General features: G+C 37.5%; 1 protein-coding gene across 4 annotated transcripts in view; it reads right to left on the bottom strand.

Moving 5' to 3' along the window:
• LOC111049607 (protein phosphatase PHLPP-like protein) overlaps positions 1-26,349 on the bottom strand; it is a 148,920-nt gene that overhangs the window by 29,442 nt on the left and 93,129 nt on the right. For 2 of the 4 annotated variants that reach the window (XM_039423543.1, XM_039423544.1), the window contains exon 6: positions 16,685-16,986. In XM_039423543.1, the coding sequence (XP_039279477.1) occupies positions 16,685-16,986 (302 nt within the window). Of the gene's footprint in view, positions 1-16,684; positions 16,987-20,927; positions 21,276-23,782; positions 24,040-26,349 lie in introns of those variants that run through there. The other 2 variants (XM_039423545.1, XM_039423546.1) reach the window with 2 other exon arrangements.

Raw genomic sequence — 26,349 nt, 5'->3', positions numbered from 1 at the left:
TACCCTCTCTACTTACCCTGTCTATAAGTTATAAGCTTCAAAGCCGCAATTTCAACCATTCCAACCGTTACTAACAAATTAAATAAAAGTAATATACTCCTAATAGTGTGAACAAACAGTAATATAATTGCAAGGAAAATAGTGTGAGTGTCCAACATCAGATGTTTTATATTAGTGAAGCAATTCCAAGTCACAATGTTCCATTGATGTTCTATCATTTCTGCTCTTCAACGTATAAACTTGTTAATAATGTGAGCAGATTGTTTACATAATAAAATGCAGTTCCATCAGGAGATTTTATACAATCATACTTTTACACATTTTAATCAGCTTTAAGTAAAGACTACAGTTTTTATTAGGATTCTATTTTAGTTCAAAATTCGATTCGATTCCCACATGAAATCAATCAAACGTTTGCTAAGATTTTTTTGTAAGAATCTTTCAGTTGATACTTGAACAGCTATTATACGAATTATAAGAGAGCTTTCACCGTAATATCATAGGACCTGCTTCATGTGAACCTAACGATTCTGCTATCATCTTATTTCAAACATACGAGGGGTGCCCACAGGGATTTGGACGCAGATTGCGTCCTTGAAACGCTTATGGGGGAAGGCTCAAACTCAAATTTTGTTGTGGGAGGGGGTACAAGAGAGGTCGGCAGTGTTTGAAATGATTAATGACGATTTTTCCAAATATAAATATGGGATGTGCTACACTTTTTGTGTCAAGTTTGGAATGTAGGCCTAACACTATTTGAAAATATTTGGTGAGTTAGATGTCAATGAAGTTCCTTTCTCCCCTTCACCTATTGACAATTGAATATTGGATGAAAGTAGTATGATTTCATCTCAACAAGGTGTTTTCGATTTCAACTTGACAAATCATTTAGTTGGTAATTTTGAGTGCATCGCGTGAAAGTGGAGTGAAAAAGCCGCTTGGAATGGAAGTAGGAGACGAAGCAACATCCGATTGACTCAAGTGAACGCATCCGTTGGAAGGAGATTGCAGAAAAGTCAGGATGTTGACGCCGATTCCCAGGAAATGGCGAAATCAACATTGCTAACACAACAACAGGTGTTACAAACATTATTCTGTCAACACTAGTACAGTACATTTGCAAGCATGACACTTGATCGGCACATTTGATACAATTCAATTGTCAAATTTGAAGACAAGATTCTAGAAATGTTTTCACAAGAGTTTATTCACAAGTTTAGTCATTTCAGAAGATTGAAGATGAATCTTATATTATTTTATTCAAATCTCCTACTGATTCCAGTTCAATTGGCCTATATTTTAGAGCTAAATAACAATAAATCATTCATCATATTAACGATATACTAAACCAAATATTGAAATTTAACAGGCTCATTTTGTTGGAACAAGTGCCTGCCAAACAAATTGCAGAATTAAAGACCTTTTCAAGCGTCTTCATTATTATGGCAATTTTCTTGCTACTTCAAGAAAAGCCAAGCTAGTTAAAATTTTTAATGTCAATGTTGTGCCACATATTTAGTACATATAACTCCAAGCCTTGTAGAAGCCTTGGAGTATTTCCAAGATAGTTTTGTGCTCTTTTTAAGCCCGAAATCAACATTATTTCCATCTATACAGTCATTGCAGAGGGTACATTTCCATGAGTGGACTGTTAGAAGTGAATGAAGCCAGCCAGTATTGCTAGTATTTTAGGAGATTGAGCTAGCTTCTAGCTTAAAATATATTACTTTATTGACACATTTTTATATTCATAATGTTGGAAATATTGACATTATCTACCTAAAGTGAGATTCACGTTTTAAAGTCAGTGGATTTTATAGGACATCATAGTTGTCAAGTTTCCTTATCCACCGCCTTCTAAAGCCTTGTAGATAATAATAATTGTGATTCAAGTTATCTCGGTATATCTAATATAATAGTAAATTGTTGAATCTTGTTAATAATTATCAATTCCATCTCAAATATAATTCATTCGTAAGAAAAAGAATAATTTTATGATTTAATAATACATTCTCATGATGTATTATGTTTCTACATAGCCTAAAAAGATCCTGACAATTTGGCAACGCTGCTGAAATAGAAAAGGATGGAGCTGGATATATGATATTTTCCAGTAATAAGTAATGCTCACCCGTTCTCATGCCTAATCAGCTTCAAGCAAACACCAACCCGCTAGTTGATATTGTTCCATCAGACTTATCAACTATGCCGGACTATGTAGCACAATTTTCATGTATAGTAAACACACTTCAGTTTATCAAATACACATCAATAACAAACAACGCTTAACTTCAATATATGAGTAGTTTTTAGAAGCACTTGATACACGGCATCCTGTACTGCACTGACTCAGAACGTATTAAGCCAATTGAACGACTGCTTTAGAGACTGACTCATGATCTGACTGGAACGTTCTCAATCTTCGGTAGGTGGGTAACTTGATCCGCTGAAGTGGGAGACATCCCTGCCATCCCGCCACCACCCACCACGTCCGACAAGTTGCCTCAATGTCCGGGCCCGGCAGGCACTGCGGGTGTCTCGGTGTCCGGTCGCCGGTCGCCGGTCGCCGTGCTTCAGTGACTACATGCGTTGCAATGCGTCCCGATGGCTAAAACAGACGTTTATGCTTGCCCGAGCACAACCCTCATTTGAACTGTTAATTTTCATCTTATTTGCATAAATCGAATGGATTTTTATGTTGATATTAATTTTTTTGTTTTTTCACCATCTCCCGAATTAGATCCTATCGGATTCCATCATCATTGAAAGAATTCAGAAAATGGATTACATTTTTGAAGCAATGACCTTGACCATACTTTACACATGATGATAGAAAAACTGTATCAATGGAATCGAGGGATTCAATAATACTTGTATAAAAATACCTAAATGTTCAATAGGCTTATAGAATCTTGACATTATGATAATGATGTTTTTTCTTGATTTTTATAGCACCTAGTTAAAGACTAATAAGCTATTCTATTTTGACTTAAATTGATAAGAATATTGTTTGAGAAGGTAACAACTTCAAGCCTTCTATATTGATCAAGGATTAAATTGAAGATTATTTTTAGCATAAAAGGATACAGTATTCCGCCTTTGCACTTCCAATTGAACACTTTATCACCAAACTAATTCGTGTGGCTTTCTGCGTTGTAGTCTTCTTACTCGATGCACGTTGAGCAGCTGGATTGCTTCCACGTTCACATGTTCATGAAGTCGTTTCTCATGTTTTTCTGCAAATCTTTGGATTTCACTGATGACTGTCGCCACTTCCAGGTCGCGGTGGAGATCAGAGTTCCTGATGCACCAAGGAGCGTCTTCACAACTTCTGAGTATTTTATTCTGGAAGCGCTGGATGATGTAGATATTGGATGGTCGGGTGCAGCCCCAGAGTTGAATTCCATAGATCCACACCGGCTTGAGAATCTGCTTGTAGAGAAGCAATTTATTATAATTTGACAACTTCGATGTCCTCCCAAGTAGCCAGTACATTTTCTTCAATTTTATGCCAAATTGTTTTCTTTTCTTCTTCACATGCTCCTTCCACCTAAGCTTGGCATCCAGCGTCATGCCTAGATACTTTGCAGTGTTGGAGTAGGATATAATATTCCCATTGAGTGTTAAGGGGATATATTGAGCTCTTTCGTTTGTAAAGTAGACTTGAACTGACTTTGCTTCATTCAATTTTATAAGCCAGTGCTTTGTCCAAACATTGATTCTGTTGACTGCCATCTGCAATTTCTCTGTAGAAACGTCAACAGTTTCACCAACTGATAAAACTGCTGTGTCATCAGAAAATGTTACGTTTTCGGGTTGAGGTATATCAGATGCGTAGAGGAAGTACAAGAGGGGACCTAGCACACTTCCTTGAGGAACTTCACCCCTGATTTCTCTGAGAGATGAAAAAGCATAATCTTGTTTTATTCTGAAATAACGGTCTTGAAGAAATGATTTCAGTATCAGACTGTATTCTGTTGGTAAGAACTGGTTCATTTTTTAGCACAATCCTGAATGCCATACTTTGTCGAAAGCCTGAGCTACGTCAAGGAAAATTGCAGAGCAAACTTTCTTTTCCTCCAATGTATTTTCAATAATATTTGTTATCCTGTGCACCTGATCTATGGAACTATATTTATCTCGAAATCCAAATTGATGGGTAGGTAATACTATTGATGGATGATAATGATGTGATACTAAGTTGGAATCGATTCATAATACTCATATTGTTGCTCAAGAGTATAACCGATTTCCAGCTGGCTCAAATTTTGATCTGAATAAGATTTGATATAATTAAGAACGTATGTTTCTCTATTCATAGTAGTTTTGGTCTTTCAATATTTCCTTCTAAAATTCAAGCCAAGGTTAGACTATTTTTTCCATTCGGTACCTATTTTGCTGTCGTGCATTATGGAGTGAACTGATGGTATCAAGACCTCGAAATCTCTCAGTTGAAGTAAAGGCTATCTATACTTCTCAGGCAAAGAGAATATTCAAAATTACCTCTTAAATTATTGTATATCATAACCTAGAAGCAATTGAGTATATCAGCACTAAGATGGGAAATTGAACTGGCAAACAAACAAAAAAAAAGAGGAAAGGTTTTGCAAAAGGAGAAGTTTTAATTATTGTCCGCTGTTCTGGAAGTAGGCTATCATTGAATTATCATTCCATAAGTTTGAGAATTCAAAATTATAATATGATTTATATGCGAGCAATTGCCCTAATAGAGAATTTACAGATAACCAGGTGTGATGCGATTTATTTATGTATTCATATGGCTTTTATCGGCAGAGAGATCCTTTTGGATGTTCTGCCTCGCCGTATTACCCAATGTCATTTCCTATCAACACTCAAGTTTATAGGTTAATATCGGGGACCGAGCTTCGCTCTGGAGTACAAAAGCATAAAAAATGTATTACTAAAGAAGAAATTATAATAACACTCATACAGAAATGTTCTATCTAGTCACAGTAAATTGAGATTAATTCCCAAAGGGAAGGCAAAAATTTCCCTCACAAAGGCCCAGTTGCAAAAACTGGTTAGATTTTAATCCTGATTAACGTCACGTGAACCAAATCAGAGAAGACCATTTTAAAAAGATGGATCTACTGGAATTGATCAGGTTTGAAAATAACCCGGCTTTTTTGCAACCGGCACCAAGTACCTGATTGAATGATTACAAAATTTCAACAGCTGAGTCATAATTTTGACACAGTCCACCACATATGAACTCGCTCACTCACTTCCATCACAAACAGACGACGAAATAATTATTATCAGCTGTTTTTCCAAGGATGATTAATAATTATCCTTTCAATGTCCTTCAGCGAGTTTTCCAAGGGATGAGATCTAGTTCAATCTAATCTTTAATATTATAAACCTACTATGTTCTGAATTTCATGAAAATCGTTAGAGCCGTTTTCGAGATCCGGTGAAATACAAACATATAAACATCCAAACATCCAAACATCTAAACATAAGAACAGAAGTTGCTCGTTTAATAGTATAGGATATATAACGTTGGTAAGGGTTATCACGCCTTCACGCGTGACCCGTGACAGAGCTAGTTAATTTTACAGTAACTATATTACCCATAATAAAGTGGATAATATACATCTATATATGGGTAATATAGTTAATTTCACTCTCTTGCCATTGTAATCTGCGTGCATACATAGTTGAGCATGCAATCATATAGATCATTGGATTCAGAGAGAATAAATCTACACCTTTACTTAAAATCAAGAACTAATACTTCAAGAACCGCTCATTTCTATAATTTTCTATCAACCTTCCTGCAGTCGCGCTGTTGTAAAGAGTACAACAGTATCAGTTTTTTGCTGCACAAAACTATTGAATAGGGTAGTGTCAGTGAATGAGTCATCTATGCATTCCAAGCCGGTCGCCCCACCACCGGTCGCCCCGCCGCCGCCGGTCGCCCGGCCGCCGCCGGTCGCCCGGCCACCGGTCGCCCAGCCGGTCGCCTCCCGGTCGTCCGACCGTCACCAACAGTTGACCTGATGCGGCTGGCAATTGTCCCGCCGGCTGAGCATGAGCATTTTCAATGACCCTAGCTCCTCCTGCCACATGGACCATGCTCACCAGTATTCAGCATGTCTGTGGCAGGATGGTAGGGTCATCCACTCAGTGGTCAGTCAGTCACTGTTCAGTCACTGATCAGTCTGATCAGTAACTGATCAGTCACTGTTCAGTCAGTGGCACTCCGCACTTGGTATGGGTCCAAAATGTATAAATAGCGGAGCTCAAACTCTCAGACCTCAGTATACTGATAAACACTGGCCAGTATGTATATCAAACAAAGGAACCATAAGCCAACATTGGAGGAGTTGCTCCTACCATATTGGAGATTGCTAGGTTGAAGCGTGAAATCAAAAGGAGGCATAAGGAAATCATGCTGGGTAGACGGATTGCAGAAGAGAAACATGTGGAACACTTCAAACCTCTAGCTGAGCCACTAGTCAACCTAGTCAAAACCTTCCAACAGATGCCAGTTCAACAACCACAACTACCTCCATCAGAGCATCCAAGAAGCATCCTAGGTATCTGAAGCCTAGAATAAAAATGCGCTCCAGGCATGTGAAGGGTAGGCAGAGACAATCCAAGCCAGAGTTGTTATCATCAGAACATCGTCCTTTCTCAGCAGCATCAACACACCACACATATCCTACTCCACCAACAACACCATTTGTTAAAGATGCCACATATACAAGGCGTGGACTTACTGGTGCAAGTAAAGCAAAACATAAGCTCCAACTCTCCAGCATTGATGAAGAGTCACCAACATTTGAATCATATGGAACTGGAGAAGTTTCAAGTCCAATGGCAGGCACCTCAAGAGTTGGACGACAACTATGGAAAGCAGGAAAGCAGCATTTGAAGGGGATGAGGTTGAGGAGTATAATATGAGTAGAGGATATGATGATAGCATGATGAGGAGCTGTCTGGAGATGGACAGGATGATGATAAGAATGTTGAACATTATTGAATGAAAGTCATGGTACAACAGTTCAGAATATCCTTGATCAAACTGATCTAGCTGGAAAACAGGTAGCTGATTACATTAGAGGATCATTGAGCAAGGACAATGACGATTTTGATGACACTTTTGGGCCAAGAGTGAGAGACAATGCTTACTACCTGGGCAATAAGTATTTAACTTTTGGAGAGAATGGTGATGAAATTGTGCTGACTGACCCTGTAGATCAGGAAGAAAAGACCTTCACAGCTACATTGGGACTTTGTGAGTTGATTTTCGAGAAGAATCCAATCGTGCATTAGTTGAATCTGCTGACAGACAGGCTTATGGAGAAAATTGAACTGGACCAGTGTGCACAGACAGAACAATGATCCTAGAGGTGAGATTGTTAACTACAACAAAGCTAAGTATAAGAATACAATCAAACGCCTTTTGGATGATAGCAGAGATGGTGGTCAAAGACATTCTGGGAGACAAGTGACTGGGAGAGGATCTATTGCCCCAAGGCGTGATTTTAGTAAGGAGAAAAGTCAGAAGATCTATAGAGGAAGAGGTGTTCTGTCAGCTATCAAGGGAGCTGCTGGTACAATAGTTAATAAGGCAATTGACATTCTACCAGTTGAACTCCATATCCTGGCTATCAATACTGTGGACCAGGAACAAAACTTCAGAAGTGATTAGCACAAGGTGATCCAGGAATCAACAAACTTGATCAGGCTTGCAAGGAGCATGATATTGCCTATTCCAAGAGTGGTGATACAGCAAGCAGAGCAGTAGCAGACAGCATCTTGGCAGAGAGAGCCTGGGACAGAGTGAGATCTGATGATGCGGGGGTGTTGGAAAAAGCTGCAGCACTAGCAGTCTCCAACATTATGAAGGCTAAGGCAAAATTTGGGGGAGGTATGAAAAGATCACTGAAGGAAATCAGCAGGGTGGTTGAGAAGGGGAAGAAACAAAAGATTCAACCATTGAAGAAAAAATCAATGAAAGGAGGTCGAGGTCTTTACTTGAGACATCAGAAACCAAAGGTTGGTACAGGTCTTTACTTGAGACAGCAGAGATCAAAGGTCGGTCAAGGTCTTTACTTGAGAAAGCAGAGAACAGCAACACCTTAGACATTATACTGAGGTACAATCAAAATCATAATGCTATACAAATATGTATATATATTGGATACATAGCAGATTGGATTCATTGTACTGGAATCATCTGTGGAGAATAGACATTTTGTCGATCAACTGTGTATCTAGAACAATGGAGAAGATGGTACTCCTATTCTCAAAGTGGGCCGACTATGGTGAGACAATTTACCATCAATCTCCCCATTTGATCTGAAGATGGTTGAGGATCATGTGGAAGATGAGGAAGAGGAAACTGATATGGAGGAGGACAATGAGGTAGAGGTGGAAGAGGAAGAGGAGGAAGAGGAAGAGGAGGAGGAGGAGGAGGAAGAGGAGGAGGAGGAAGAGGAAAAGGAGGATGATGTAGTGGTGAGAAATACTACTACACATATACTTTTGACTTGAAGGAGCATCAATTACCTGAAGGAAAGAGGTTGTGAGGTGATTCAACATCAATGACAGGGTATCGTCTCTAACTGAAACAGTGTTCTAGAGGTATCACTGAATATCATCCAAAACTATCAGACAACATAGAAGACTTGCCAAGGACCAGTGCTAGAAAAGGAGTCTACTACCTGGACATCACCTGCTCGACATGGACCAAGGAGAAACATCATGGATACATCACTTTTCTGCACACTCAATATGATAAACAACTTGGATTTTGGAACAGAGATATACCTGCTTGTAGTAAACTTTTCAATGAAATGGATGTTGAATTAATCAATAAATAGCTAATTGTATTCCAAACTGTTTACTTATTACCTACCATCTCCTTAGATATAGTTTAGCTATAAGTATATTCTGAGTGCTACTGACTGTGCTCAGAATGCTCATGCTCAGCCGGCGGGACAATTGCCAGCCGCAGCAGGTCGACTGTTGGTGGTGGTCGGACGACCGGTGAGGCGACCGTGGGGCGACGGTGGCCGGGCGACCGGTGGCGGCCGGACGAGCAGTGGTGGCCGACCGGCGGCGGCCGGGCGACCGGTTGATTTTTATAGCACCTAGTTAAAGACTAATAAGCTATTCTATTTTGACTTAAATTGATAAGAATATTGTTTGAGAAGGTAACAACTTCAAGCCTTCTATATTGATCAAGGATTAAATTGAAGATTATTTTTAGCATAAAAGGATACAGTATTCCGCCTTTGCACTTCCAATTGAACACTTTATCACCAAACTAATTCGTGTGGCTTTCTGCGTTGTAGTCTTCTTACTTGATGCACGTTGAGCAGCTGGATTGCTTCCACGTTCACATGTTCATGAAGTCGTTTCTCATGTTTTTCTGCAAATCTTTGGATTTCACTGATGACTGTCGCCACTCCCAGGTCGCGGTGGAGATCAGAGTTCCTGATGCACCAAGGAGCGTCTTCACAACTTCTGAGTATTTTATTCTGGAAGCGCTGGATGATGTAGATATTGGATGGTCGGGTGCAGCCCCAGAGTTGAATTCCATAGATCCACACCGGCTTGAGAATCTGCTTGTAGAGAAGCAATTCATTATAATTTGACAACTTCGATGTCCTCCCAAGTAGCCAGTACATTTTCTTCAATTTGAACCCAAATTGTTTTCTTTTCCTCTTCACATGCTCCTTCCACCTAAGCTTGGCATCCAGCGTCATGCCTAGATACTTTGCAGTGTTGGAGTAGGATACAATATTCCCATTGAGTGTTAAGGGGATATATTGAGCTCTTTCGTTTGTAAAGTTGACTTAACTGACTTTGCTTCATTCAATTTTATAAGCCAGTGCTTTGTCCAAACATTGATTCTGTTGACTGCCATCTGCAATTTCTCTGTAGAAACGTCAACAGTTTCACCAACTGATAAAACTGCTGTGTCATCAGAAAATGTTACGTTTTTGGGTTGAGGTATATCAGAGGAGGTACAAGAGGGGACCTAGCACACTTCCTTGAGGAACTTCACCCCTGATTTCTCTGAGAGATGAAAAAGCATCATCTTGTTTTATTCTGAAATAACGGTCTTGAAGAAATGATTTCAGTATCAGACTGTATTCTGTTGGTAAGAACTGGTTCATTTTTTAGCACAATCCTGAATGCCATACTTTGTCGAAAGCCTGAGCTACGTCAAGGAAAATTGCAGAGCAAACTTTCTTTTCCTCCAATGTATTTTCAATAATATTTGTTATCCTGTGCACCTGATCTATGGAACTATGTTTATCTCGAAATCCAAATTGATGGGTAGGTAATACTATTGATGGATGATAATGATGTGATACTAAGTTGGGATCAATTCATAATACTCATATTGTTGCTCAAGAGTATACCATAAGTTTGAGAATTCAAAATTATAATAGGATTTATATGCGAGCAATTGCCCTAATAGAGAATTTACAGATAACCAGGTTTGATGCGATTTATTTATGTATTCATATGGCTTTTATCGGCAGAGAGATCCTTTTGGATGTTCTGCCTCGCCGTATTACCCAATGTCATTTCCTATTAACACTCAAGTTTATAGGTTAATATCGGGGACCGAGCTTCGCTCTGGAGTACAAAAGCATAAAAAATGTATTACTAAAGAAGAAATTATAATAACACTCATACAGAAATGTTCTATCTAGTCACAGTAAATTGAGATTAATTCCCAAAGGGAAGGCAAAAATTTCCCTCACAAAGGCCCAGTTGCAAAAACTGGTTAGATTTTAATCCTGATTAACGTCACGTGAACCAAATCAGAGAAGACCATTTTAAAAAGATGGATCTACTGGAATTGATCAGGTTTGAAAATAACCCGGCTTTTTTGCAACCGGCACCAAGTACCTGATTGAATGATTACAAAATTTCAACAGCTGAGTCATAATTTTGACACAGTCCACCACATATGAACTCGCTCTCTCACTTCCATCACAAACAGACGACGAAATAATTATTATCAGCTGTTTTTCCAAGGATGATTAATAATTATCCTTTCAATGTCCTTCAGCGAGTTTTCCAAGGGATGAGATCTAGTTCAATCTAATCTTTAATATTATAAACCTACTATGTTCTGAATTTCATGAGAATCGTTAGAGCCGTTTTCGAGATCCGGTGAAATACAAACATATAAACATCTAAACATCCAAACACCTAAACATAAGAACAGAAGTTGCTCGTTCAATAGTATAGGATATATAACGTTGGTAAGGGTTATCACGCCTTCACGCGTGACCCGTGACAGAGCTAGTTAATTTTACAGTAACTATATTATCCATAATAAAGTGGATAATATACATCTATATATGGGTAATATAGTTACTGTAGTTAATTTCACTCTCTCGCCATTGTAATCTGCGTGCATACATAGTTGAGCATGCAATCATATTAATAATTGGATTCAGAGAGAATAAATCTACACCTTTACTTCAAATCAAGAACTAATACTTCAAGAACCGCTCATTTCTATAATTTTCTATCAACCTTCCTGCAGTCGCGCTGTTGTAAAGAGTACAACAGTATCAGTTTTTTGCTGCACAAAACTATTGAATGGGGTAGTGTCAGTGAATGAGTCATCTATGCATTCCAAAACTTTCCTCCCATCACTCCACTGAGTTACAGTATCAACCGAGCAATGGTTCAGTCTTTAGGTGCCATTTAGCCGCGACAGTGCCTAAACAGTGCGACAGTCGCACTGTGCATAAGATAGGGAAAGACTGTATACGATGACTGTAATCGAATCAATAACACAGAATTGATGGCTTTGCTTGATGTACCTTATTGGGCTCTGAAATGATAATCATCCAAATGTCCATAGGCGTAAAATAATCCAAGAAGATGGAAAAAGTAATTATACAATTAATTAATATGTTTTGACAATGAACAGAGTACATAACACTTGAAAAATTGGATGTTGTACAAAATACAACACGCGACTGCTCTTGTGATTGAGTAGAGTGCGACTACCGGAAGGTTAAACTCAACGCATCTGCCTATACCTACTCAGTCGAGCCAGCGCCTTTTCTAATCGTCACTGTAAGGTTTTTGGTTAGCATTTGTTATTTTATTAGAAAAGATAGAACTGAAAAAATAATTAATCGTAGTAGACAGTCTTTTTCCGCCTTACAATGTTATAAAACACACCCTATTAACGAAAAAAAAGGTTTTAGATTACTGATAAATTCTGAATCCAATTGTCTGAAACTAACATACGAAATTTATTACTGTAGAACATTCAATTAAATGCTGTACATCACTCGAAATATATGTAAAATCAAAAGCCAGTACTATTTATATGAAATTGAGCGATGAACTAAGTATCATAATATGATACATGCGACAGGGCATCAGATTACAGGAAATGTCAGACTGTCAAGTGTCAAGAATCAGACTATGAATAAGTGGAATTTATTCGTTATGATGGAGCAGAACATGCTGGGTAGCCTGTTATGGGCATCAAGACAAATAGCAATCCTTAACCAACCGGAGATCTCTTATTTATTTAATTTTTATCTAAAAGATGACCTTGAATTTTGGAATTGAGAGTTTATTTTGGTTGCTCCTTAGAAAATTATATTTGAACAACTATTGCAATCTCACTATGAACGCTTTCAAACTAGCATGTCCAGAGATGCTAGGCCTTAAGTTCTATTTGGCATTTTTATCCATTTCCACAATAGAGATTCCTGATGGAAATAAAACAGACGGGAACATTCCATCGAAAAAAAAGATAAACATTATATAAATAATTGTGTGATACATTTCAAATAGTAAAACTGATCAAGAATATTTAAACACGGACTATAGTTGAATAAAACGGACAGAAAGGCGCAAGTATTTGAGAGAGATCGTTGCTGACAATTTATCTGAGGAAGATTCTGTAAACCAGAGAATAAACAAAATCAGACTAGCTCACAGCTCAAAAAATGTTAAGCTGGGCATTATCTCTCTGTTATAAGACCAGAAGCTTTGTATGCTTCTAAGTGCTTAATTCTCAACAGGAAGAGGGAACATGGAAAGTTGGAAGTAGAAGAAAGAAGGATTTCAAGGAAGATTTTTGGTAAGCACAACGGAAATAATATTTTCACTTGCAGCAACGAGGAAATCTATAAACAATCATTTTGAGAAGATTTCGGAAGTGATTAGAAAGAGAAGAGCGTTCTATGCTCTTGGATCTCGGAAGACAAACAAATGAAATATTCAAGAAAATAATTGGAAAATTTAAATTGAACTTTTTCATAGAGTTCAAGAAGGATATGCAAAAATTAAAATAACAGAGACAGATTTACTAATTATTACAGCAAGGCTATGGAATCAGCTTATAGTTGATGTTCTCCCAGACGAACCCAGAATTGTAACTTGGTTGTTAGAAAGACGAATCGCTCAGAGTGCGAGAATGAAATAGTAAATAATAATAATGATGGCGTTAATGATAATGATGATGATCGTTAATGGTGAATTATTGTGGTCCTTAAGTGTGACAGCAATAGTTTGGAATTACCTGAACTTACAGCGTTCTCACTCGTGACAATTTATAGGCGGTATTTGCATTAGTTATGTCAATACTTCGTTACAATAAACGAATCGATTCACGAACGGTTAACAATACACGATTTAAGAAAATATTGTGATTTATGAAAGGACTTCTCTCTTACAATCTAGAATTTGACTATTTCACCTCCATAAATCATAAATGTGGTTCTTTTCGCCTGAAAAAAACAATATCAATTTGATGATTTGTAGCGGCGTTGTCTGATTGTGTAACATTGCTAGATGTTCAAGTTTCAAATTGAAGCAAACATATATACTAACTTGAAATATTAGCCACTTTATTCTAGAGATGCTTACAAATTTTCATCGTTGAAGAATTGAAGTTTTAGAAGAAATTAAGTTTTTTAGTAAAATTGAAAAATTGTGGGAATATAATTGATTTTTTTTTAAAGCAGCTGATGTCATAGGGATATTATTATGTTCTGCAGCATTGTTAGATTGAATTATTGAATCACACGAGCTTGCATTTAGCTCAGTCAACGAAGTATTATAGAGGGAAAAGTTTGGAAGACAATTTTTGACCCCGCAGTTCTGTTTAGGGTAGTGAGGAGGTAAACATATCAAAAGTCCACACCCCTATAAAAAATACATTTACCTTCATTTTTTTGCTATTTTTGCTCTTATAACTTTTTGAATATCGATGGAAAAAATCCATGCTGATCATGAGCTTATAGAGCATCGAATTCTCTTCAATTTGATGTATAATTTCACAAGTTAAGCAAAACATTGAAAAATGCAACTCTTAAACCACCCTCATCCCTTTAGCACAAGGGGTAGGGATGGGGACTTTTGATATGTTCACCCCCTAACTGGTCTCAACAAAGCTGCAAAGTCAAAAATTGTGTTCAAAACATTGTCTCCAAATTCCTTTGTCAATTGGTCTATTTCTGCATAACTGAAGATATCACACTCAACACTGAAGCTGCTGCAACCGTCGTGGGGATGTGCGTAAACTTGTGAAATTATGCATCAAATTGAAGAGAATTTGATGCTCTATAAGCTCATGATCAGCATGGATTTTCCCCATCGATATTCAAAAAGTTATAAGAGCAAAAATAGCAAAAAATTTAAGGAAAAAATGTGTTTTTAAAAAATGTCACATCTTTTAGAGCGGATATCTCGAAAAGTGAAAGTTGTGAGATCAATATTGTAGGAAATTATGTAAGCTTTTATTTCTTAAGGAATAGTCATGTCTGAAAATGCAAAAATTCTGAGTTATATGCGAGAAACCAAAAAATGGTACCTTTGAACCACCCCCACCCCCTTAGCAAGGGGGTAGGGGTGAGGACTTTTGATATTTTCACCTCCTTACTACCATAAACAGAACTACGGGGTCAGAAATTGTCTTCCAAACTTTTCCCTGTATATCCTTTTTTGAGCATTCATTGCCTGGACTGATTGAACGTTATTTGAGAGAGACACAATCTTACACTATCTTTATTGATTGATTCATCGATCGATTGATCCATACAATAAGTACATAATCAAAATGATAGGTTGTGACGATGTATATCGTAACTAGTGAGGGAAATTGATTTTAGAGCTAGTTTTGTCGATGCTGGGTAATCTTGTTATAAGTTCTCGTACAACGAACGATGCAGGCACTAGGCTACTGCTCAACTATGCCGCGCACCCTTATCTTCTCCCACTCGGCTGCCAAAAGGGAGGCTCGCCGAGTAGAAGAGAGAGGCAGTCTAGCAAAGACAGTGGGTCGAGAACTATCGAAGGAAGCAGGACGCGGCCAGAGAGTGAGTGCAGCTCGTGACCAGAATCTACTCTTACTCCTTCGACTACTTCAAATTGCGCCTTCTACTAGCTGGAGTTGATAGAAGACGCTGGAAGCTCCAAGATACAACACTCGCAAGAAGGCGAGTCCTGTACGACAACTTCTGTGACTTCTAGCAGCCAGCTGCCTGATTCGACCAGTGGTGACAAGTTGGGTTTTGGGCTAAAACCTGACTGTACCCAGGAACATCACGAAGAGGACCAGGAACAGCAAGAGGACCTCGAGTAAGGCTTGGGAAGGCCTTTCTCGGCCCCGAGACACCGATCCTGGCCGCAAGAGACAGCCGGTGACCGAGGTGTTAGACTCGGTAACTGCCAGTGACACCCGGTTTCAGGGATCTTCTACCTTGCTACTTCCATCGGGAATAGCAAGAGGACCTCGAGTAAGGCTTGGGAAGTCCTTTCTCGACCCCGAGACACCGATCCTGATAGCCAGAAACAGCCGGTGCCCGAGGCGAGGGACCCGGTGACCGCTGGCGACGCCCGGACACAGGGCCCTTCTATCTTGCTAATTCCATCGGGAATAGCAAGAGGACATTCAGTGACGATTGGGAACGCTTATCCCGTCCCGGGGATCATACTCACGGAAGACACCAGATTGTTCCTACTCCTATCTCTCCCTGCCCAACCCTGTTGGGCAGTGCGAAAGCACGTCCCCTCTTTCCTAAAAGAGGGAATCTCTTCAATAAGGTACTCAAGGCCCTGTTCCGACCCCCGACTAGAACGAGGGTGGTTGACGGACACCACACCAAGCCTCCCGTCCCCTGTTGACGCGGCCCACCCCAGTCGCCGACTGAGTCTAGCCGGCCCAGAGCGACACTGGGATTTATTGTAGAAGAAGGTGTGGGCAAAAATCTACTCAGAAGTTAGAGAAAAAATAAGGTAACCTTGTGCTATTCCTCTCCCAAATTATTTGGCTACAATACTTCAATATGTAGTCGAATGGTGATTTCTAATTTCAACTTGTTTCAACTATAGTTTCAATAGATTTTTTACTGTTTGAATTGTTCAACACTCTTATTCCAATAAATTGATCTGAAGGAAAACTTGGTCCTTGTTTCTAGAACACTTATTGAATCGAATGGGACACTTTTTTTATATTCAACGATACATTGCTATCTAGTCTAGGGACTAATAAGCAACTTTTTTCTGTCCTATAATACTAATGGATACTTTTTTTAATTATTCATTTATTAGATTTAATTATTTATTAGATTCAACGAGTGTTCCAGAAACCGAACCGAAGTAATCTGATGAAATAAAGATGTAAGTGAGTAAAGAAGGAATGTGTTACCTTGTAAGATTGGTGAATTGGTCGGGAAGTGTGGTGAGCTGGTTGTCGGAGAGGTCGAGCGATGTGAGGGCGGTGAGTGCGGTAACATCAGCAGGCAGAACCGCCCAGCCGTTGTCGGCCAGGTTGAGAGTGCGCAGTGCATGCAGGCGCTGCAGCAGCTGCAGTGAGCCAGGCTGCAGGCGGTTGCGAGCCAGGCTCAGCTGTTGCACATCGGGCCAGCACTGGACTGCCGCCTCGGTCAGCGAGCTCAGGCCAAGGCCGCTCAGGTCCACCCTCGAGCTGCTCGCTTCTGTTTCCGAGGCCTGCAAAGCACACACCAAACAACTTGCTTAGCTAGGGATGCGTACGTACACACAAGGGTGCAAACATAGTGGAGCAGGGAAGGTACCTTCAGCTTGAATGGTGGAGAATAGTGGAGCGGTATGTTTCGATGCATTTCGATACACATGCATAACATCCAACACTCAATAACTACAAGCTTCATGCTACCTTCTCCGCTTCACTATAGATCACCGTATGCACCCCAACTATATTAGTTTTTGGTAGTCTGTGGGTTACCAAATTAATAGAAATTACCTTTAAAAATACCATATCATATTCTCTACTTCATGATTATGATTATAATCAGCACTCAATTGACAAGCAAGGTATTGCAAACAATATTCAGTAATAGTCCAAGGTGTTTAAATTACATTCGTGAATAGACATAGGTTTGCATAAATTGGTGGCCATCTTATTTTCGATGTGTTTGCGAACACGACCAATTTCTTAAGATGACTATTGTCATTGTACTCTTGTGATAACGAACTTATAGGCACTTCTTGGACAGTTCAATAAACTGAGATTTCACATGGAGAATAGGTACTGATTTCACCTGAGGATGATGATACTTTTTTGAATACAGTCTATGTATATGAACTGATTCTGGTTCTTTATCAGGTCTTAGGATTGGGTGAGGTAGATGGTGATCGGAGATCTTAGCCTCAGTGGCCAAGAGTTCTGGGTAAGTGTTATGGTACGAACAGAATGGTGAGGCCATTGTTAGGTTTCAGTTCAGGTCGCGCTCGTGATTGACCTCCATATAACACAAACACATTGTAAAGCATAGGAGTCAATAGAACGGTCAAGTAGCGATCGCGTTTCAGCACGATGATATCCAAATTTTTCTATGTTTGCCAGCTGATTAGAGTTATCAATCGAAACTGAAAGCTGACCCGCGACCTGCATGTACCCGTACTGTTCATACGTTAATGAATACTGGTCGGGAAGAATGGAAGCTGTGTCAAGTGTTCCAAAACGTTACATTAGGCTTCTTTAGGGTTGACTATATTTTCAATTATTATTCGCTTTTGTAATAATCATTCAACATATAATACTAGTAGTTCTGTTCACAGTAGACCTCACGCAGTTTTCTCATCCACCAGTATCTGATGTGACCTTTCTAGTTAATTCAGTTGAGTCACAATTCACAGCTGAATATAATTTGCTCTTAAAAACTGTAATTTATTTTCTCCAAGATCAAAAACTCACTTATGTTAATAAACTCAGTTCACGTTTGAATTTGTATCCCAAATGATCTATTTATCAAGTTCCGTGATATTCTTTCCATCTGATAAAAATATTTCTCAACTATTTCAATTTTTTTTTCAATCAAGAATATTATAATTTCTTCAGCATTATTTAGTTCATTCAATCATTTTTTATTTTATTTCCAATCACCTAGGTATCAATTTTTTTAGTTCATTCAATCATCTTTTATTTTATTTTCAATCACCTATTAAATTTGTTTTTCAAATGTGAGAATATTGAAACTGATGGGTACGCATCATAAAAAATATTGAAACCCTACCTTATAGAAATAGACACAGCCAGACATCTGTGTAATGCATGCAATGAATAATCCATTTGTCAGCTGATTGATTATGAATAATTCTATAGTCTGATTGATCCTATCTTCAAAGTAGATGATATATCTATAATGATATCACAGTATGGAGAAATTCCTTTTCTTCTCATATTATCCTTAAAATGCAAAATTTCAAAAAACCTCAAAAATTTCAAAATGTGTATACATCAACGCGCAGTTGAAAAAGGAATATTCCTGCCAAATCTCATCGAGTTCTATCAACGCGTTTGGCCCATTCTACCTCACTACATTCGGTCAATAAGCAAGTATCATCAAATAAGCACTATTATTCTATTACTAGGGTACATCCCAATATCCTTCCAGTGGGGCCTTTCATAGTATGAACTGAACAAGGAAAAACACTAACTAACCCCGCACTCTTAGAATTTACCAAAAAGTTATTCTACTACTTCTTACTACTTCTATTAAAAGTTATTCGAGATACTTCTCGTCTATTTGCCCTTTCTCTTTTTTATCGCTCCTCATCCTTTTGTCCCTTCTCATCCTTCTTCTCCTCATCCTACTCTTATCTTCCATCAAATCTATTGTCCTTCCTCTTCCTCGCAGGGTGACATATATCTTCATACTTTCATGGACAATCTCAACTGAATAGCTAATGTGAAGAATACATTATAAAGCAACTAATATACTTATAAAAAATACATGATACTGTAAAGCAACTAATAGCATACATCATAAAGACAAACTAGCGGGAGTGATTTCGGTTTGAAATGAGTCTGGATCTGTCATGTCGATCTTCACTTTGTACGATTGCCAAAGGTCTGCCAAATTCTGGATACCAATTACCTGTTAATGTCAAATCCGAAGTATTGCTATCTATGATGGTCAAAACGATTCAATTAGCCAATGAATGGTGGAAATAACAACGTTTTAACAAAGTTCTATTTGATAAACTTCTATTCATTTTCGATACTTTATATAGTTTTACATTCTGTCACATATATTAGAATCATCATATTAAACAAGAGAACTTATAAGACCAGAATTGTTTTATGGGTTGTTAATCATAGGTGTCAGAATCTACCTGTTTGGCTAGAGAGTATTTGATTGAAATCTAAAAAAGAAAATTAGTTTCTGCAACTGTTTAGTAATAATCATTGTTATCAAGGATCAACAATTTCAAATACTCTTTCACTGTAGAATTCCAAACAGCTTCTTCTTGATGTCCGAGTGAGCTTGACGCTCGAATCAATAGTCACCGTGATAAAGCCATTTCTAGCAGCAGCCGCCAACCGCCAATGACTCTGCAGTCGGCATCATGGAAGGTCATGGAGAGTCAACCGACCGAAACCCGTTTCGGTATGATAGATCGATGAGTCGGTCTATTTGCTTAACTCTATTTCGAAAAACAGCAAACATTGCGGATAATTGAGAGATTAGCTTTCAAAAATTGAGGATAATTAAGAGATTAGTTCTTGAATATAATTTTTCTATCCTCTTATTTTTAGCATAATATTATAGCATCTTAGTTAGTATATAATAGTAATACAGTTTTGTTATGCTATAAACCCTACAATATGCCAATTTACAATCAACTAGAAAGGAATAAATTTGTTCATCAAATTTGTTTGTATCTTTATCAAATGTGTTCATTTTGTTGAATACTGAACTGTTCTGAACAGTCTCCAATGGGAAAATGGAAATGGAAAAATCTATGATATAGAAGCCTTTTGGATCATGTCTGCAATATGGAGAAGCCTTTTAGCGTTCTAAAAATCAATGGTTACTCAAAAGTACTAGAAAATAAGTAATTAAGTTTAAAGTGTTAGGAGTGAGGGAAAAAAAAGTTGTGTATGAGGAGCTGGATAGTAGATAGAATTTAATCGATTACGACACTATAGAAGTTTAAATAGAGTGCCTCATGGAATGTATAAATTTAAGTGAGTGTAAATGCATTTATATAGAAATATAATATTCACAAAATTTATTAGAATACACTCAATGGATGACAGATCAAAGTTAACAAATGGAAATTAACTAATTTGGAATGCATCTCCAAGAAGAAAAAAGTAATTCCTCGTGAATTATGGAAAATATACTCTCGAAATCAGTCTGATTGACGGATGATAGAGAAAGCTACTCGCTTCTGACAGTATTACAGGAAATTAAATCACCTCAAACCTTTGAGACGTCCAATGATTCCTAGATCAAGGCTATAGCTGTATGAGCTGTTATGAGGTTAATTTGATGAGAAAATTCTGAATTTAAATTGAAAAGTAGAAGACTACAATAAAACTAGAACTAGTGAACCTATGAATCTTTATTATATTAAAGCTGCAAATCTTCAATATAGATCTTTGAATGACCTTCACTTACCTCTTCCAGTGAATCCTGATCAATGTCATGATCCATCTGTTTGCTCCTCTCTCACTCGAAATTCACTATTCCATAGGTTCATTACACACAGAGCACATTCAAAGAAGACTTTCCTTTCTCATCCATTGAGACACTACCGTACGTCAATTGCACTTGAACACTTGTCACACATTGTTTATCGCATAGTAAATTTCATCACTGTTTGATGGTGTCCGAATCATGATACTGTATGCAAAAGATTTTAATCTTCCATACCTATATTATTCGTTCTCTCACGATGACTTCTGCAATTTCAGTTAATCGAATGATTTTAGCTTATACATCAGTTAATCATAGTCATCAGCATACCTACATTCAAGAGGACAGAATAATGAGGAAAGCCAATAAAAAGAAGTACAAATTAAAGTTAATTTTCATAGCTCAACTTCAAGATAAATAAGCTTGAATTGATTCCAAAAGCAGCCAACAATTAAAAATGAAGAACGATTCATATTTCTATATTTTATGACATTATGATAATCTGGTGGTATCGGTGGTAAAGTCAGATTGTTGCCAAACACGCTCATGAAGACGATTGTTTTTTTACTTTTCTATTTTTCCGCGCTTGATTTCCTTCTTATACCATCAAAATTCGACAAATTTGCAGCTTTATCAAAGTGATAATGAAAATCGTACATGACTGTGACGGGATCGAGTGATCAAGAAGCAAGTGGAGCGAGACGAGCGGCGAACGAACGAACACTTTCATCCGATCAGCGCACGTTTCGCCTCCGACTGACTGGACGTGTGCACGCAGCACGCTAATCACTCAGCCCGTTAACTCGCCGCAGGCTACGGAAACAACTACACTCCGACTGGACCTGATTTCGTTGTACCAAAACAAACTATTCCCACTTCAATTTTGTTCATGAGAGAATGCGACCGAAAAACCCCAAGCAAATGATTGTCGTCTTCTAGTTTCTGGTTCTGCTGTCCAACTGGGTGAAATATTTCTATTTCTAGAAGAGAAAAGCGTCGCGAAACTGCTTGTTTTCAAAGTGACTTTCGTGTTGAGTGCAACCTAATCTAAGAGGAGCACGTACTTTTGGCCTTCTAGTATTAGTCAGAACGTAATCGAGCATGAAATAAGGCTAAGCTTTCGATTTTTACAGTGCTTCAGATTATAAAATTATGCGGTTAAAGGGATCATTTGTTACATGTGTAAATGGAGTTGACTGAAAAATTATTATCGTTAATGGTCATTTATTTTAATGTTATAATTTTTTCAATTCAATGATAAAGAGAAATATCAACACAAAAATGTCAACGTAAAGCTCTAGAATGTGTGGGTGAGCTAAGTGTAAACTAAACATTTTCTATTTAGTGGATAAACTAAGTAGTACAAAATAGATATTGGAACATGTTCACCCATCTATCAACGATAGAGATTGACTTATGTTTGTTTTGCTTATTGTTTCTCTAATTTCTGATAGAAATGAAAGCATCATGAGCATTGTTCATGGGCTAATCAGAAGCTTCTGATTCTGAAAACTCAAAGTTTTGAGGACCTTCATGAAAATATCGAAAAATACGAAATTGTACAATGAAAGTTTTCTATAAATTCTTTACCAATCCTTTAATACAATGTGGATAATAATCTGCTAGTAGAATTTAATAGAAGTTAGTTCCTGAAAATATTAAATTCTCAGGTTAGTTATATCATTTCATGCCAAGGATGGAATTCAGCCTTGAAAAGAATTATCACGCCCTGAATAGAGTGCTGGAAAGTTTGCGCGGGCTTTTGTATGCCATGCTCATTCTCTCTCACTCTTATCCGTGATACTTATCCATTTCATTACATTACTCCTTCTCTCTCTTTTGCGATTATTCTTTCTTTTATAATTATTGTGAAAGAGCCGTGCGAATTTCGGCTTCCATGTAGCCAATTGATATTAGCTGCTACCTATCATTGTTTATGAGAGTTGCAGGCATTAATCGTTGTGGATTCATGGTAGGTTCCAGATAAATAGGAGAAATGGGATTATACTTGTTCATTTCCATACAATATACAAGTGCAGGTTAGAAGCATCTTTTATATCACATTTTTATGTTTTATATGGTATCTGGAGTAAACTATCCAGTTCATATATATGTTAAAACAAATTTTCTTTTACACAGTGGTTTAGAAAAATGTGTTGAATATTGAATGACTACGTTTTTGTCTCGTAGGCCAAATCTAGCAACATTTTTCAATGTAAAAAATTTACTGGGGCATGATAATTTTTTTTGTTTTCTAGGAAAACTAAGATAATATTCTGCAATCAAAGAGATTAGCAATAGCCTTTGAATCAAAACTGACAAGACAGAACATTTGAACAAGTTGATTGATGGAATTTCAACTAGAGAGGAGATACCAAACATTAGTCAAATAGAACAAACAATTCTATCAAACAATTTATCAAGTATGATTGGAGCATGAACATTGATCAAATCATCAATGAGGATGATCAATGATCATGCATCAGCCATTAAAATCATAAACCTCTTGCGATCTCACTTTAATGGGATTATTCAATGTAAATTATTGAAGTGAATCAGTACTGTATGAATGTTACGGATTTTGACAAGAATGCAAGGTACAAGCTAAATTTGATGATAATATCATATATAATAAATCAACCGAAAGTACCAAAACTATGATCACTGACGTACTGAATAAATTGAATGCAGATTGATTTGGAAATTGAGCTACTTAAAAGCCTACGCAGTCGCTTCACATGAACTGAACGTGTCACTTGCTATGACTACCGGTATCACTAAATTGTTAATGGCTAACAATTTGACAAAAAACTAGTGATTGAGCATTTGAAAATGACCTTCAATCTCCACCAAAATTACATCCAATATTATTAGATTTTGCATTATTTATATCCCACTTTTTAGCACTCTTGAATGGATCACATCCAGAACAATTTATTGAGTAGAATGTCAATAAGACACAGGCACTCGCGAACAGGTTGGAGTCTGAACGAATAGAATGGAATTATCGCGCACAAGTGAGCACAGATTGGACGATGCAAAAAGCAATCGCGTCGCGGCGTCCGGGATGAGATTCGAGCGACGACTGACGCAGGCGTCTTGGCATCAACGAGGACATTCATGCTCATCGTCACGCGTCACGGTCACAATCAGCAACATCAACACTAGCAGCAGCAGCAGCAGCAGCTTAGACAGGACACCGGAGATGCCATCTCCTCCGCAGTCAAACCACACCACGACGCAATTATTATTCATTCGTTCTTTTTATCATTCGCAAACAATCTCTCATCCGTTCATCTACCTCTCCTCTTACCTCACGCTCACTGTCTCTCTTCTGCACATTCAATTCAATTCCATTTTCTACCCTGTTTCCAGGCACACTACCGTTCCTGCGATTTTTTTCACCAGTGCTCCATCTTTATCACCTCATCTTCCTAGCTGAGTGAGATTATCTTTCGACTTTATCAACAGCTATTACGTTCTCAGTTTTGCAACAATAATGACTATTTAATTACTTTTTATACATAAAGCTAATTATTATTGCGCTGACAACAACAATGAGAACTATTATTTTTCGGAGGAATATAAATTCTGATATACATACTAAACTCAAAAACGAATGTTTTCAAAGTTATTTTCAGTTCAATTCTTATCTTATCATTCATCGAAATGTATCCTGTTAGTCATAGGAAAATTATTAGTAGTGTGCAGGATGTATGATCACAATGATCATAACACCCACAACTCACAATGGCCGGCATTTACGCCCCCTCTCAAAGAAAATCGTATTTCTCCATTTGAAACTTACGAGTTAATGTACGAACGTATGAATTAGAATAAAAAGTATTATACCACGTGTCAATTTCAATCCCACTAACGATGGATTTTAATTGATGAAAGCACAAATCGATTTTCGGTCGTACGGTTTTTTGCTGTCATTATAAATAAATTATCCTATTATATTAAGCGAGCAATTTCTGTATTTATATATCTGGTTATTTATGTTTAACGGATCTCGAAAACGGCTCTAACGATTTCCACGAAATTTGGAACATAGTAGGTTTATGATATAAAAATTCGATTGCTCTAGGTCTCATCCTTGGGAAAACTCGCTGAACGACACTAAAAGGATAATTCATCCTTGGCTGAAACAGCTGTGGATAGTAAAAAAGTGAGTATGTGAAAAACCAAAATATCGCGTCCCCGAAATTCATAAGATGACGTATAGCCAGCTGTGAAATATAAACACGATCATTTTAGAGAATTGTCTTCTGTTTATTAATAGATAAAAATAACGAGCGAAGTTCGGTGCCCCGATATTTAGATTAAACAGAAGGTAACAAAAGATGTCAAACATATTGAGGACGACAAAAAATAATACGTCCAGAAATCGATGTGTGTGCAACTTCCTTTGGGCGTTCTAAAAAATCAATCCAAAATATAAACAACTATTCTTTGTTCGAGATAGTAAACTAATTAACTTTATGGTACTGATAAATCAGTGATGGAAGTACACCATTGATGGAAGTACCGTACGTACTAATGAAAGGCCTGACTGTTAAAGATTTTATTATCATACAGAGGTATATATGCTGTACTGTACTTCATTTATTAAGGATAGGAATTCCAATAGGCTCACGGCATTAGTATTGCAAATATTGAATTCAATAGATACTTTATTGAAAACAAGAGTGCAATAGAATAAATGAGATAAAAAAACTCAAGTAGTATTTAATAAAGGTGGATTCGCACACATCAGTGACAGCCAACATTTCATTTGAATTGATTAAATTTTCTTCCTAGAGACTCTTAAAAGAGTATAGGAAATCGTCAAGAAGGACTATTAAGTCCAGAAAATCCAAAGTTGGAATCCAAAAATACCAAAAATAAAAGAATACAAAAAACATTGGAAATACAATCTCCACGAGTTTGGACTATTCCTACTCAGCTCGGCCGAGTGAGTATGAATAATACCATTACAACGTATGTGAATTATATTTTCACTGTTATAACTGTCACTGTTGTACGCGAATTCAGCTTAATGAGTGGTATAGTAGAAAACTTTGAAGTACAAAGATTTTGCAAATCTTAATGGACGACCCAGTATACAGTATACAATTTAGGTATTTTACAGTGAGTGTGAGTATTTTAAAATTCATAAAAAGATGTTTGTAACAATACCTCCTTGAACCTTCCCATTCTTTTCCATTCATCTCAATGTGAAGAATTGTTAAGTGCTTCACATATACATGATCTTTTTGAATTCATTATCATTTAAAATTGAAAGAGGAATAGGACAAGCTAAGCTCGGAATTACTCTTGCAGATTATGATATCTATCATGATAATTGTATTGATAAATAAATTATTGATTGATCTCTATAATTATTATGGAAGCGAAGTCA

Source organism: Nilaparvata lugens, chromosome 3, assembly GCF_014356525.2.
Source record: "Nilaparvata lugens isolate BPH chromosome 3, ASM1435652v1, whole genome shotgun sequence".
Taxonomy (NCBI): Eukaryota; Metazoa; Arthropoda; class Insecta; order Hemiptera; family Delphacidae; genus Nilaparvata; species Nilaparvata lugens.
The sequence above is the reverse complement of the archived record's forward strand: the minus strand, read 5'-3'. Positions and strand labels throughout refer to the sequence as shown.